Below are 15,537 nucleotides of genomic sequence, written 5' to 3'. Positions count from 1 at the left end.
GGCAACGGTGGCACGAACTTATCGAATCCCCTCCACCATCCCGGGAGGCCGGAGCTGTTGTCATTATTATTCCCATTTACGCCTGAGGAACTGAGGCCCCAAAGAGGTAGTGACTGATCCAAGTTGACGCTGCTACTAAGTGGTAGGCATTCTTCTCTAGAAAACTGGTTAATTTGCATTCGATGGTGGCTTTCCCCCGACCCCCTTCCACGGATAGTTACCCTAAAAGCAGTGCTCCGTCCCTAATGCCCATTTGTTCAGTCCCTGAGTGGAAGAATCTCACATTCTTCGACGCCCTCAGTGGGCCAGGTCCGCGCAGGCGCCCTGTATGCATGGAGAACACAGCCCAGTGGGGAGTCAGACCAATGCAGGCACAGATGAGAGCAAGCCATGTCAACTTTGCTGCGATAGGAACAGAGCACAGAGGGCTGCTGGAGCTTGCAGCCGGCATCTGCTCAGTGAGGGGGCGGCGGCGGCGGGGGAGGGTGGTGGTGGTGATGGTGGTTGGTGGTGGTGGTGATGGTGGTGGTGGTGGTGGTTGGTGGTGGGTGGTGTGTACACGTGTGGTTTCAACTACGGAGAGCTTCTCAGAGAAAAAAGGGAGTCCTGCAGGGTGATGGGAGCTAGCCAACCCAAGACAGTTCTAGGCAGAGGGAACCACATGGGCTGAAGGAGAAGAAGGTATGGGATGGTGGGAGAGGAAGCCCTAAGGCGATTTTACCCCTAGGGAAGCGGGGGCCATTGAAGGTTTTCTAGCAGGGACAGACATTGTCAGATTGACATTCTGAAAAGCTCACTCGTGTTGGTTGCAAAGTGGTTGGCCCGGGAAGACTGCTGCTGGGGAACCAGTTAGGAAGCTGTTGCAATAACCGAGGGGGAGATTAGGTCTTATTGCTTAAGGAGGTAGTAATCTCCCAATGACTTTCAAGAAGAAAGTAGTCCTAGGCGCCCTTCATTCTCACAACCATAGAAATAGACTCATAGATACAGAGAACAGAAGGGAGGCGAGTTGGGGGGCTGGGTGAAAAAGTTGAAGGGGTTTAGAAGTACAAGTTGGCAGTTACAAAATAGTCACAGGGATGCAAAGTACAGCATAGGGCAGGGGTGGGCAAACTTTTTGACTCGAGGGCCACAATGGGTTCTTAAACTGGACCGGAGGGCCGGAACAAAAGCATGGATGGAGTGTTTGTGTGAACTAATATAAATTCAAAGTAAACATCATTACATAAAAGGGTACGGTCTTTTTTTTTTTTAGTTTTATTCATTTCAAACGGGCCGGATCCGGCCCGCGGGCTGTAGTTTGCCCACGGCTGGCATAGGGAATATCCTATCCTATATAATAAAAGGCTAATATACAAATTGTCCTTTCCACCAGGAGTTCAAGGAGGCGGTTGACCAGGGGGCGGGGCTGGCTGGCCAACCCACTGCAGCCCCTTCTCCCGGCTGGCCCGCCCGATTGGTCCCAATTGGGGGGCGCTGGCTGGACCCCACCCGTGCACGAATTCATGCACCTGGACTCTAGTAGTCAATAATCTATAAATACAAAAGCCTAAGCAACTGTTACAATGGAATGACCCGTTGCTATGACACACACTGATCACCAGGGGGCAGATGCTTAACACAGGAGCTTCCCCAGCCCACAGGCCGGATCACTAATGGGGCCTGCTGGCCAACCTCTTGGTACCTCCCTGCAGCCGGCAGGCCCCAATTGCCCAATCGGGGCCAGGCCCCGGGCTTGGACAGGGAACTGGGGGTAGGTGGTGGCAGATGCAGCCCATTTCCCAGGCGCCCCCCCCAGGGCCAGCTCGCCAGCGGCCAATCACTTGAGTCCCTCCCCTTGTCCCTCCCCCCAGCCAGCAGGCCCCAATCAGTCCAGGCCCACGGTGGCAGCTACCCGCCTCCCCCTTGGCTGGCAGGCCCCTATCAGGCCAACCTCCCGGTCCCTCCCCCCAGCCAGCAGGTCCTGATTGCCCGATCAGGGCTGGGCCCTGGTTTGGGACAGGGAACCAGGGGATGGGTGGCAGCAGACCAGGCGACGAGGGAAGGAAGAGGGGGGGAGGTGGGGAGGCAGGGAACCTGATCGGCCCTGATTGCCAGCCAGGCCTAGGGACCCCACCATGCACGAATTTTGTGCACCAGGCCTCTAGTATTGTAATAACTATGTATTGTGCCAGGTGGCTGGTATGGCTCAGATGGTTGGAGCAAGCATCTCCTGTGCACCAAAAGGTCAAGGTTCGATTCCAAGTCAGGGCATATACCCGGGTTTCAGGTTTGATCCCCTGTTGGAGTGTGTAGGAGGCAACTAATCGATGTTTCTCTTTCTTTCTCTCCCTCTCTCTCTCTCTCTCTCTCTCTCTCTCTCTCCATCTCTTCCTCCCTTCCTCTCTCTCTTCAAAAAAAAAAAATCAATAAAAACATATCCTTGGGTGAGGATTAATATATGTATAAATATATATATTACCAGGTGAGTATACTTAATGTCACTGAACTATACACTTAAAATGGTTTAAATGGTCAATTTTATGTTATGTATATTTTACCACAACAAAAAAATGACCAGTTTATATTTCTTAAATTTTCCCATCAAATCTTCAGGTAAGTTTATATCCCAGAAACACGTGCTGTATTTTTTCTGAGAGACACCTCCTCCCTCCTTAAACAGAATTAAGCCTAGAGGTTTGCCTCCGCCTCTCTCTCTTTCTCTCTCTTGCATGTGATTATTTGTTTCTCATATTCAGGAGTAAATTACATAGAGTATAAATGTATAGATCTTAGGGTTTGATGTGTTTTGACAAATGTAGCAACACCTAAATCAAGTTATAGATTAAACATGTCTATCACCCCAGAAAGTACCCTCTTGCCCCTTCCCTCCCAGAGGCAACTACTCTTCTGATTTTTTGTGTCATAGATTGGTTTCATCTGATCCTGCAAAATGTACACTTTCTGTCTGGCTTCTTTCTCTCAACATGGGGTTTTAGCAACTTCTTTTTTTTTTCAATCTTCACCTGAGGAGTGAGGATATTATTCCATTGATTTTCTAGAGAAAATGGGAGGAATAGGAGGGGGAGAGAGAAACATGGATGTGAGAGAGACAAATCAATTGGTTGCCTCCCACATGCTTCTGATGGGGGTGAGGGGTGGGGGGTGAGTGGGAGGGGGTTCCGAGAGGATTAGGGGTGGGCTGAGGATCAGACCTGTAATCCAGGTATGTGCCCTTGACTGGAATAGAATCCTCAACCCTCTGGTGCGCAGGCTAATGCTCTACCACTGAGCCACACCGGCCAGGACTGCATCTTCTTGTTTTTGAGAAACACAGATTTGAGAAGTCATTGACCTCCGCTCTTTTAGTTTGCAGTGTTGTGATTTGCTTTTCCTCCATGGCAGAAGACAGGGATAGGATTGGAGCCTCGGGTACATGCCCTTCTATTTACTGGCCCTTTTGCCTTGAGCAAGTCACTTACTTGGCTTTTTCAGACCTATTTCCTCATCGGTAAATGCATCTATTGTAGGATTGAGTAAGCTAATACTGTATTATGATATTTTGCATGACACTTAAGCAGAATGGCAAGTATTTCATTGTCAGTCCAGGATGATGAAGGAAATGGGTGTGTGCCTACTTAACAGCTTCTGCTTGTATTAACAGGTCACCTTTGGCTCTTCCGAGATGCTGGGACATATGATGGGCTTCTGGTTAACCAAACGGAACTATTTGTGCCATCTCTCAATGTTGATGGACAGCCGATTTTTGCCAACATCACACTACCAGGTACTGTTGTGCCATCTTACTTTCCCCCCCCCCGCATCTTACTTTTTAAAAAGATAAAGCTGTTACAAGTAGGGGAAAGGCCACTTACAGGAGCCAAGCCCTTACTGATTTTTGCCTGATGCTCAACCAGGTATTCAACCTTTCTGTGTCTTATTCTCCACCACAATTAAAATGGAAGTAATGTATTTGTAGGCTCTGTATTGAGCAAAGGTGTTGTGATGTTTTGAAAGTTCTTTGGGACAGGCCGGTGTGGCTCAGAAATGGACCTATGAAATACGAGGTCATGGTTTGGTTCCCCATCAGGGAACATGCTTGGATTGTGGGCTTGATCCCCAGTAGGGGATGTGCAGGAGGCAGCTGATCAGTGATCCTCTCTCATCATTGATGTTTCAATCTCTCTCTCCCTCTCTCTTCTCTGAAATCAATAAAAAATATATATGTATTTAGAAAAGCTCTTTGGGCCCTGGCCAGTGTGGCTCAGTTGGTTGGGCATCATCCTGTGCACCCAAAGGTTGCTCCTTCGATTGCCAGTCAGGGCAAATGCTGGGTTTCAGGTTCCATCCCCAGGAGGGGGTATGAGGAGACAGCCAGTCTATGTTTTGCTATCGCATCGATGTTTCTCTCTCTCTTCCTCTCTCTCTAAAAAAATAAAAATATCTTTGGGCTTGTCAGAGTTGGGCTAAATTAAAATATCTGATTGTAGACTTATTAATGCATTTTGTTACCCTGGTCTTGGAGCAGAATTATGCCTTGGAGTTTCAGAAGAACAAAGTATAGGGGATTGAATTATGGCTTGTTTATATGACTTCTAGTATTGTATTTTTAAATGTTATTTAACCCAGTCAAACTCAGTGCCAGTCAGGGGTTTAAAAAAGATAACTGAATTGAACATTAGCCCACAGTGATTAAGTTGAACCTGCTGGTGTGGCTCAGTGGTTGAGCATCATCCTGTGAACCAGGAGGTCACCATTCAATTCCCAGTCAGGGCACATGCCCCGGTTGTGGGCTTGATCCCCATTAGGGGGTGTGCAGGAGGTAGCCGATCAATGATTCTCTCTCATTGATGTTTCTAGCTCTCTCTCCCTCTCCCTTCCTCTCTCTCAAATCAATAAAAATATATTAAAAAAAAAAAGAAACTGATGTTCTTATGGGATTTAAAAAACACACCATACTAAGTATTTGCATCTTTATAAGGTTCAAGCTAATATATAGATCCTGTTTTTAAAAAATGGGTATACAAAAATGATCATTGATAAATTAAATGGAGTACCCTTAGAGAGTAAGTAAAATCAGATTTCAGTTACCCCAAATTCAGTTATATACTGTTTTGATTACTTATTGCTGTGTGACAACTACCCCAAAACTAACAACAACCATTTGATTTGTTCATAATTCTGCAGTCTGGACTGAGTTCAGCTAGGTGGTTATTCTGCTCATGGGTGGTCATTGGTGTGTCTGCCTTCTCCTGGCATGTTGGCTGAGGGCTAGTCTTCTCTCCCATGTAGTCTCAGTGCCTATCCCTCTTTGTATGGCCTCTCCTGCAGGGTAACTCAGGGCTTCTGAGAGGGTAAAAGTTGAAGTTGCTTAAGGCTTAGACCCAAAATTGCCACAGTGTCACTTCAGTTATTAAAGTACATCACAAGCCGTCCACTTTCAAGGGGAAGTTAGTACACAAGTTTATGAATGCCATGAAATGTCGATTGGGGCCATCATATTACATTCTGCCACAGTACATGTACTCACTTTTTTTTTGCCCAAAATGAGGTCCATCTGTAGTAAATGTAATTGCCATAGTTGGCAAAGGCTCTTGCTCATCCCTTGTCTGAAGGCCTGCCTGAATTTTGCTGCTGAAGATTCGGTTTTCTGCCCTTACAGTGTATACCCTAAAAGAGCGATGCCTGCAGGTTGTCCGAAGCCTAGTCAAGCCTGAGAATTACAGGAGACTGGACATTGTGAGGTCACTCTACGAAGACCTGGAAGACCACCCAAATGTGAAGAAAGACCTGGAGCGGCTGACACAGGAGCATATTGAAAACCAGCGGATGGGAGAGGAGACTGAAGATTTTAACTGAAATTTGCACGCCTAAGTCTCAGCCGTTGATGGAACGGGCTAGTCGTAATCTAGATACAGGACTGGTCACTTATGCTCAGTGTCAAGGTCTCATTCTTAGAGTAAAAAATGCTCCATTGCTTAAAAGAAAGTTATCTGACTTCACTAGGTATTGTGATGTTTAGGGGCCAATATCACAAAATGTAATGTCTGCCCTCTAGAAGTGTTTATGAAGGGAAAGTAGTTGCCTCCTTGGAAGTCAGGAAAGTGTAAGTAATTCAGTGAGAATTGTAGCATATTCTTTGATTGTAAGAAAGCAGTGGTGTCTGCTTTTAATTGCTGTGTTGTGGTTGGTGATATGTCTGCCTCCTGCTTTGAGAAGACTGAGATGTCCTTGAGGCAGGGACAGATCTGTCTGCTCTTGGAGACCCCAGTGCCTCTCACATTATGAGCCTTCATCAGTGTTTGTTGAATGAACAAACCAGTGGATATTTTGGTAGAAAGTATTTGGAAGGTTTGCCCTTTTTTGCAGGGGGAAAATAGGGGACCTTAAAGTGTGTACAGTAAATAAATGTTTTAAAGGGAATCATTTTTATAGAAAGCACTTTTTATAATTTTATAAATTTTGTGCTTTTTTTCTGTTCACTATTGTTCCAGTGCTATTTTATTACTGTTTCTAAACCAGGATTAGCTTTTTACAGTTACTGTGATGCTAGCTCTTTTGAAACTTGACATCTACCCAGAGATAGGAGAAAAGAGCTGTCCTCTTGTTTAATATGAAGGAGATACTACCATACTGTAAATAGGTCTCTGGCAAGTGTGGGTATTTCTGTTTCTTTTTGTAAATCCATGACATTTCTGTTTGGTTCAACATTTTCCATCCGGCAGGATATGGTGACACTTAGCACCTGGCTAGAGGAGAGGACGAAGCCCTCGCAGCTTTGGGAAGTTACTGCTCACACACAGTGGATTCAAAGAGTAGCCTGGAATGTTTTATAGTTTTATACTTTCTTATAGGCTGGACTTAAATTCATTCAGTACTTCTATCAGGCTTCCTTTTGTGTAACAGTTTTAAAAAAAATCAGTAGATAAATTTTTGGAAAAGACAGAAAAGTAAAAGGAAGAAAAAGATCACTACAGATAAACTACTTAAACACAATCACTAACTTAACATTTTGAATTTTCAGCCCCTTTTAGGGCAACTTTTGGTTAGTTGTTTTTACATAGTTGAGGTTATATTGTACATACAATTTTATATTCTTTCTCATTTAACTTTATAACTTAAATATCTTCTATGGCATCTTTATAAGCTCTCCATAGACATTAGTGCAATCTTTGTCTTGTAAAATAATGTTGGGAAATTTCTTTAGTTCCTGTGCTAACCTTTGAGCACAATTCCTGTGCTCTGCAGAATGAAGTGAATGAAACAAACACCCCGAAGTTGTCTCACTACACGTTGTTTCACCCAGTCTGGTTCCCCTCTTCAACATTCAGCAAAATAGTTGGTTTGTAGGCCGCTCTGAGAGAAAAGAGCCTGTTGTAGCACTCATTCAGTGATATAGCTGTAAATATCTAATTTTTTAGGGAGGGAAGAAGGAATGCTGGTACAGAAGGTAGCAATGCGAGTTCCATAGTTGGATAGGATGGGGATTTAAGGAAGTCTGCTGGTGCTGGATTAGTTCGATGTTGGTGTTATTTTATTTCTAACCTGTCTTTGTGTCAAAATGAGATTTCATGTTCCAGTTGTTAAAACATGCAATTTGAGTACTGTGGTTTTTTGTGTTGTCCAAGGAAGATTGAAAATCTGTAGCATGAATAATATGTTTTTTGTTTGAAGTCTTATGAATGTATTAAATGTATTAAAAGACTGTGCTGTTTCCTATTTTGAGTTTAAAAAAACTTTTTAATTCATTAAATGGTGCTGAGTAAAGGAAATAGGAAGGGTGTGCTTAGTGTTATTTTAACTAGGCTCTTCTCTCTTGGAGAGGCCTAAAAGCCAGGTTTTTTTTAAAGGCTTAAGGTGGGGAGGGAGTAGCAGACACAAGCAGCTCACTTCATTCTCAGTTCCTTCTCTTTCCAACACTGTTGTTTTTTTTGAAACCATTGTTTCTTTTAACCTCATTTTTCTCATAAATATGATATATCACTAAAAAATGTTAAGCACTACTAAAAAGTATTAAGAAAAATACTTACGTTGGAACAAAGTTTTTTGTAGGTTTTTTGTTGTTGTTTTTTTTTTTTTTTTCATGAAAACAGAACCAACCTTAACAGATTCCTCACTGAAGAAGATACACAGCTCTGGCCGGGTAGCTCAGTTGGTTGTGTCCTCCCGATATGCCACGGTTGAAGATTACATCCCTGGTCAGGTAACATACGAGCATCAGTCAATGAATGCATAAGTGAGTGGAACAACAAGTCGATGTTTCTCCCCTTCCTGTCTCTCTAAAATCAACTTAAAAAATAAATAAGTAAAAAGAAGATACACAGATAGCAACTAAGCATGTGAAAAGATGCTTCACATCATGTGTTATCAGGGAAATGAAAATGGAAATGAGATACCATAAGGCACTATTAAGAAGGCCACACTTGCCCTACCCGGTTTGGCTCAGTGGATAGAGCATCAGTCTGCAGACTCAAGGGTCGCAGGCTCAATTCTGGTCAAGGGCATGTACCTTGGTTTCGGGCACATCCCCAGTGGGGAGTGTGAGGAGGCAGCTGATCGATGTTTCTCTCTCATCGATGTTTCTAACTCTCTATCCCTCTCCCTTCCTCTCTGTAAAAAATCAATAAAATATTAAAAAAAAAAAAAGAAGGCCACACTCTGTGATACTGACAACACCAAATGCTGGCAAGGGTAAACATACTCTTACCATACTATTCACCGATTGTGCTCCTTAGTATTTACTCACAGGAGTTCAAAACTTAACATTGAAAACACTGCACATGGATATTTATAACAGCTTCATTCATAACTGCCAAAACTTGGAAGCAACTAAGATGTCCTTCAGTAGGTGATAGATAAATAAAATGTTGTACATCCAGGCAATATATTTTTTCAAAAGTTGATTTTAGAGAAATGGAGAGCGAGAGAAACCGATTTGTTGTTCCACTTACTTATGCCCTCATTCTTGTAAGTGCCCTGACTGGGGATGGAACCAGCAACCTTGGCGTATTGGTTCAATGCTCTAACCAACAGCTACCCAGCCAGGGCACACAGTGAATTCTTCAGCACTGAAGAGAAATGAGCTGTCAACCATGAAAAGACATGGAGAAAACATGTTTAATACTAAATGAAAGAAGCCAATATAAAAAAGTCACATACTGTATGATTCCAACTATACGATATTCTGGAAAAGACAAAATTATGATGTAAAAACATCAGTGGTTGCCAGGGTTTGAGGGGAGAGAGGAATGACTAGGCAGATCACAGGATTTTTTAGGGCAGTGAAACTATTCTGTATGTTTCTATATATATGCTATACTATGCACTACACTACATGATCTATGACATTATACATTTGTCCAAGCCCATAGAATGTTCAACACCAAGAGGGAACTCTAAACTATGGACTTTGGGTAATAATGATGTGTCATAGTAGGTTCATTAATTACCACAAATGTATCACTCTGGTGGGGCATGTTGATAACAGGGGAGATTGTGTGTGGGGGCAAGAGGTATATGGGAAATCCCTGTTCCTCTCAATTATGTTGTAAACCTAAAACTGCTCTTTAAAAGTCTGTTTAAAAAAGAAGCAAAAAACAAGATAAGTGGTTAACATTTCACCAGTGCTTATATTGAAAAGGTAATAAAAGGTCAGAGCACTGGGCTAGAAATCAGTGTGTACTGAGGATATGAAATAGGTATTAATGTTTTGCACTCTGGCCTTAGGAATACCAGTGAGAGCTTTCCAGATACTTAATACTAGACTTCTGTGTATTAGCATTCTTTTTTTAAAAATATATTTTTATTGATTTCAGAGAGTAAGGGAGAGGGAGAGAGAGATAGAAACATCAATGATCAGAGAGAATCATTGATTGACTGCCTCCTGCATGCCCCCTACCAGGGATCGAGCCCACAACCCCGGCATGTGCCCTTGACCAGAATCGAACCCAGGACCCTTCAGTCCACAGGCCAATGCTCTTTCCACTGAGCCAAACCAGCTAGGGCTGTCTTAGCATTCTTAGCACCTCAGTGCTACTCTGTGGTAGGCACGGTGCTGCCTAATACCATGTCATTGTTTCCCATTAAAGTCCAGGGTTCAATTCCTGGTCAGGGAACATGCCTGGGTTTTGGGTTCAATCCCCAGTCAGCGTGTGTACAGGAGCCAACTGGTCAATATGCTCTTTTCTATTTTAAATGAATTTGTTGTCCTTCACTCAAGGGAAAACCATTTATGTATCGGTGGAGTACAGTGCCTTACAAGCAGTGGAGCACTCTTTCCTGTAAACTTTTCAATGTTATCAGTGGCAGCTACCATTTTTTAAGTTCATTGTCTATGCAAGGAAGACCCTCGAGTAGGTGTTCTACATGGCTGTCAATCCACTTCACAACTCTAAGCAGTAGGGATGATTAGTCCCATTTTATAGATGTGGAAAGCAAGGCTTGAGAAGTGAGATGCATTGTCCAGGGTCACAAAGCCTGTTGGTCACAGAACTGGAACTTGGCCTTAGGACTTCTCATTTTCATTTCAGGTTCCTTCTTCTGTAGCCATACTCCATTGCTGATGTTTACAGCTGCCAAGTGGTACTCTTAGTTGTTTATCTGCCCTCGATGAGGTTGCCTAAGCTCTTGGAACCTATTTACTTCTGTGTAAAAATGGAATAATAATATCTGTAGTATAGGCTTATGAGACTTATATAAAATAATTTAGGCAAAGCACACTATAAAGTTGTAGTGTTATTATAGTAGTTATTTTATTAAAGAGGTCGTTTGTAGCCAGTGGTCAGACTGCTAGGTTTCAAGTCTCAGCTCTGCTTCTTAGTATTGTATGAGTTTAAACAAGTTATTTAACCTCTCTGTGCCTCGGTTTCCTCATCTGTAGAATGGGGATAATAACCACACTGCCTACCTCATGGAGTCATTGTGAGGAATAAATGAAATAACCCAGGTGAAGTCTGTTCAATAACTTCTAGTCATTATTAATATAAGTTCTCCTTATACCCTATTTGATAATTCAATTTGCCTCACAGTCCCTCTTACCACATTCCTCCGATAATATTGATCACATTAAAAGATAATGAATATGAAAAAAAGATAATGAATATGCAATTAGCCACCCCACTCCCTTTCATCATACTCTACTTTTGTTCTCTAACATTACCTATCATCTATAATGCTGTTATTATTTTGCATTTAAAAATTTTAAATTAAATCTTTATTGTTGAAAATATTACATATGTCCCCTTCCTCCCCTATTTATTTTGCATTTTTATTGCTTACTGTCTGTCTCTCTCCCTGGCAGGGATTTTGTTCAGAGGTATCCCCAGCACCTAGAACAGTGCCTGGCACATAGTAGCTGCTCAAATAAAAATTAGCCATTATTGTGATAAAGTCTATCTTGACTAGTCCTCCCCCTAATAGCTCTGAATTCCTAATTTCCCTTAGTCAACTTCCCTTTTGCTTTTTGGCAATAGCACTTACTATGTTTTAACAAACCATGTAACATACTTATTCAGTATGTTGATTAGTTATTGCTGTTTCCTCCTCGTCACCCCCATCTAGAGTGTAAGTACCGTGAAAGCAAGGACTTTTTTTTATTGATTGATTTCAGAGAGAAGAAGGGAGAGGGAGAGAGAGAGATAGAAACATCAATGATGAGAGAATCATTGACCCACACCTGCCAGACTTTTATAGGTTTTCTCTACTTACACATCTCCAACACCTAGAAGAATTCCTGAATTATATGTGGCAGAGCGCCACAAGCACAGGCAGTAAAGTCAGGTCTCCTAGGACTGACACGGAATTCTCGGATGGCCTTAACCGTGTCTCCACTCTGGGCCTCAGTTTCCCCTCCCAGCTCTTACCCTTTTGGTTTCCCAGCAGCTCCGGTCCAGCCGCCTGACGGCGCCGCGCCCCACATCGCCGCTGGAGGGCAGTGGTGTCCAGCGCTGGCTCCGCCCACCCCCGGGAGGCGGGGCGAAGTGGGACGGCCAGCCCCGGAGTAAAGAAGCCGAGTCCCGCGGCGTCGGGTTCAGTCTCCCCGGAGCTCTCCGCCGGCACTTTCGGTCAGGGCCATGTCCTGCTACATCTACCAGCTGCCCTCCTGGGTGCTGGACGACTTGTGCCGCAACATGGACACGCTCAGCGAGTGGGACTGGAATCATTTCGGTGAGTGGGCCCCTAGCGACCCCGCGGGGGCCGGCCTGGAAGCCCCCTCCTGGCCTGTTTGGTGGGTCCTGATCCGCGGGGCTCTGCGTGCTGCCATCTGGACCCACGTCTCGCTGAGTGCCCGCAGGCAGGCCGCTGACCCCTCTCGGGACCCAGGGCGATCATCTGGAAGGCGCTTTGTGAGCTTTGAGGTTTCCTGCTGTCACTCAGTCCTTCGCAAAGTAATGACCGCCGACTGTGCTCTTTACGGCCAGGCGTGTAAGAGCTGTGAGCAGTTGCTGTAAGTGACCAGTGTGCCGGGCTCTGATGTCAGCACGCGACAGGGGTTATCTGCTTTAGTCCTACAGCCTATAAAGTGCGTATTTCTCTTCCCCCATTTTACAGAGGAGGAAACGGGTTTAGAAAGGTAGAGTCGCTTGCCAGGGACCATGGCCTTGCTAAGTGGCAGAACGGTGTTTGAATGCCGTGTCAGGCCCCACCAGGACATTGTAACTCCTTGGTGTGTTTTGTTTCTTTGTGCCTGATGATTGGCTGAGAGCACTGGGCATCCAGGGGGAGGCTGGGCTTGTGGTCCTCAGGTTCCCAAGTAGAGGTCTGCAATTCAGCTGGTGATTTTGGGTGAGTTGCTTAACTTCTCTGAGCCTCAGCTTCTTAATCTGTAAACTGGAGGTTGTGAGGAATGAAAAATTTTTAATTGATTTTAGAGAGGGGAAGGAGAGGAGGGAGGGAGGGAGGAAGGGGGAGAGAGAGAGAGATTTGTTGTTCCACTTATGTATGCATTCTTTGGTTGCTTCTTGTATGTGCCCTGACCTGAGATCTAACAGGAAATTTTGGTGTATCGGGATGACACTCTGACCAACTGAGCTACCCGGCCAGGGCCAAGGAATAAAAATTGTCTAAAAAGCACCTGACACCAAAGTGTCAGAAATTCTAGAGATTCTTGTAATAATAAAGAAGTGTTAACAATGATCATCTTAGTTTTATGTTTTAATCAGTGTAACTCATGCCACTTTATTTTTAAAATAATACCTATCTGTTCTTTAAATTTTAGATTATAACATATACCCTTTATACAAGAGTATATAATATATATGTACAGTTGAGAGAAATGAACATGTGTGTGTTACTCATCCAGTTTGAGCAAATAATATATATTTTAACCTAGTGGTTCTCAAACATGGGTGATGTTGCCCCCTAGGAACATTTGCCAATGTCTGAGACATTTTTGGTTGATAGAACTTGGGAAATGCAGTGGGTAGAGGCCAGGTATGTTGCTAAACATCCTGCAATGCACAGGACAGCCCGTCCATAAGAATGATCCAGCCTGCTCTGCCAGTGTGGTCCAGTTGGTTGGGTGTCATCCTGTGCAAGGAAAAGTTGCTGGTTTGATTCCGGTCATTGTGGGCTCGATCCCTGGTAGCAGCAGGCAGCAGATAGATGTTCCACTCTCACATCAATGTCTCTCTCTCTCTCTCAAAGTTAATTTTTTAAAAATCTTAAAAAGATAAAGAATTTTCTAGCCCAAAGTGTCAATAATGCTGAGATTCAGAAACTGTTTTAAACCAGTAACAAAAATAATAAATGTTTGTTGCAAAATACAGTGGGAAACTGAGTTCAAATTCCACCACTCAGGGATGCCCATTTTTAATATTGGATACCAATAATAATGAAACAACAACAACAGTAGCTAACTTTTATTGGCTTCTTACCATGTAACACCAGAGTGGTAGGTGTTTTATGCAGTCTAGCCTTCTTTCTAAACATATTTATTTATGTGTATACATTTTTCAAAAATCATGTCATTTTGAAGATTGTAATAGCCTGCTTTTTCACTTAAGATACATTACAATTATTTCTCTTTGCCAAGCAATATTCTTTAGCAGCATGGATTTTTTTTCAGTGTGTATTTTTATTAATTATTTTTAATGGATGGAAGTAACACATGCACTAAGTTAAATGATGTAAATAATACACCTGTGATAGAAGAAGGTAAATATCTTTCCACTTCCTGGTCCTCACCCTCCCTGTTCTCCCTAGAGACAGTCAGTGGTACCTTGTCAGGGCAACTCTGAGAATGTCTGTTACTACGTGATTTTCTTTGCTTGGATGCTCTGTAATTTAGCGGCTTTGAATGTTTCCTGGGCAGTGGGCAAGCTTTGTGTAAGAGACTCCCTCTAGTTTTTTCCATGTTGGCCTCAATTGTGAATGCCAGAACAACTTCTGTTTTCTAGGACACTCATTTAGAAGGCACTTTTACTAGTAGTAAAATTGAAACGCGATAGAGAAGGTTAGCATGGCCCTTCTGCAAGGATGACACTCAAACGCATGAAGCATTCAATATTTAAAAGAAAAACAAAGTGTACAGTTCATCTTTAATTTCTCCTGGACAATACTGTAAATATAAAACCTAAAGATGAGTTTAGATGGTTTCAATCGTATAAGTTCTTCTAATTCTGTATTAGTCTTTTTCAAATGTCACTTATCAGACATAGTTCTGAAATGCTGATAAGTAAGAGGTATCTGGATTTCTGAATATTCATAATTGTATTACCCAAGGATGGAAGTGTTGAAATTTAATTTCTAGCCCGAGATTTTAGAATAAAATCCCTTCAGCACTTGATTGAAGTACCAAAAATTATTTCCAAAAAGTATTTACTGTGAAGAGTACTTCTCACAGATGTATTCTCAGTTTCAGCCCAATAGTTAAAACATGTTTTTTAAAATAAACTGTATAAATACAGTAAAAAATGTAAGAGAGGTCCATTTTGTAATCTTAATTAAAATGAGAGTCCTACAGTTGGATTTTGCATCTGATATCTGTTTGGAGTTTAGAGCCATTGTGTTAAAAAATACTATATGTAACAAGGAAAAGGTGCTTTTTCCTTTTAATTCCTTTGATCGATAATGGCTTTTTTTTCAAATTGGCTAAAGGATCAAAATGAAACTTTGTTAATATGAATCAGTTACTGAACTTGTTACTTGTTTTTGTTAGACATGTTAATGTAATAAATATCAATGTGGGAGATAGTAGTAAAAAAAATAAAGTGTACAGTTCGGTGGCATTTAGTATTTGCAGAGTTGTACATCCCTCTCCACAATCAATCTTAGAACATTTTAATTACCCTCAATAGAAACCCTGTTCCCCTTCATTGTCTCGCCCACATCCCCACACCCCTATTGCTTCCCCCTGCTTTAGGCATTGTTTAATCTGGACATTTTATATAAGTGTAATCATACAATATGTGGTTCTCTGTGAATGACTTTTTTCCTTTAGCATGTTTTCAAGGTGCATCATGTTGTAGCATGATCAGTGCTTAAATTCTTTTTATTGCTGAATAATATTCCATGGTACGGATATACTGCATTTTATCTACCCAGTTATCAGTTGATGGA

General features: G+C 42.6%; 2 protein-coding genes across 2 annotated transcripts in view; both read left to right on the top strand.

Annotated features, from left to right (window-relative positions):
- Positions 1 to 7,698, top strand: part of VHL (von Hippel-Lindau tumor suppressor, E3 ubiquitin protein ligase) — a 10,855-nt gene extending 3,157 nt beyond the window's left edge. Inside the window, exons 3-5 of the mRNA XM_014542692.1 lie at positions 3,273 to 3,411; positions 3,644 to 3,766; positions 5,642 to 7,698. Coding sequence (XP_014398178.1) covers positions 3,273 to 3,411; positions 3,644 to 3,766; positions 5,642 to 5,838 — 459 coding nt within the window. The 3' untranslated portion in view covers positions 5,839 to 7,698. The remainder of the gene's footprint in view (positions 1 to 3,272; positions 3,412 to 3,643; positions 3,767 to 5,641) is intronic.
- A 4,265-nt stretch (positions 7,699 to 11,963) lies between these two features.
- IRAK2 (interleukin-1 receptor-associated kinase 2) overlaps positions 11,964 to 15,537 on the top strand; it is a 59,918-nt gene continuing 56,344 nt past the window's right edge. The window contains exon 1 of the mRNA XM_014542752.1: positions 11,964 to 12,144. Coding sequence (XP_014398238.1) covers positions 12,051 to 12,144 — 94 coding nt within the window. The 5' untranslated portion in view covers positions 11,964 to 12,050. The remainder of the gene's footprint in view (positions 12,145 to 15,537) is intronic.

This window comes from Myotis brandtii, unplaced genomic scaffold (genome assembly GCF_000412655.1).
Source record: "Myotis brandtii unplaced genomic scaffold, ASM41265v1 scaffold312, whole genome shotgun sequence".
NCBI classification, from domain to species: domain Eukaryota; kingdom Metazoa; phylum Chordata; class Mammalia; order Chiroptera; family Vespertilionidae; genus Myotis; species Myotis brandtii.
The sequence above is the reverse complement of the archived record's forward strand: the minus strand, read 5'-3'. Positions and strand labels throughout refer to the sequence as shown.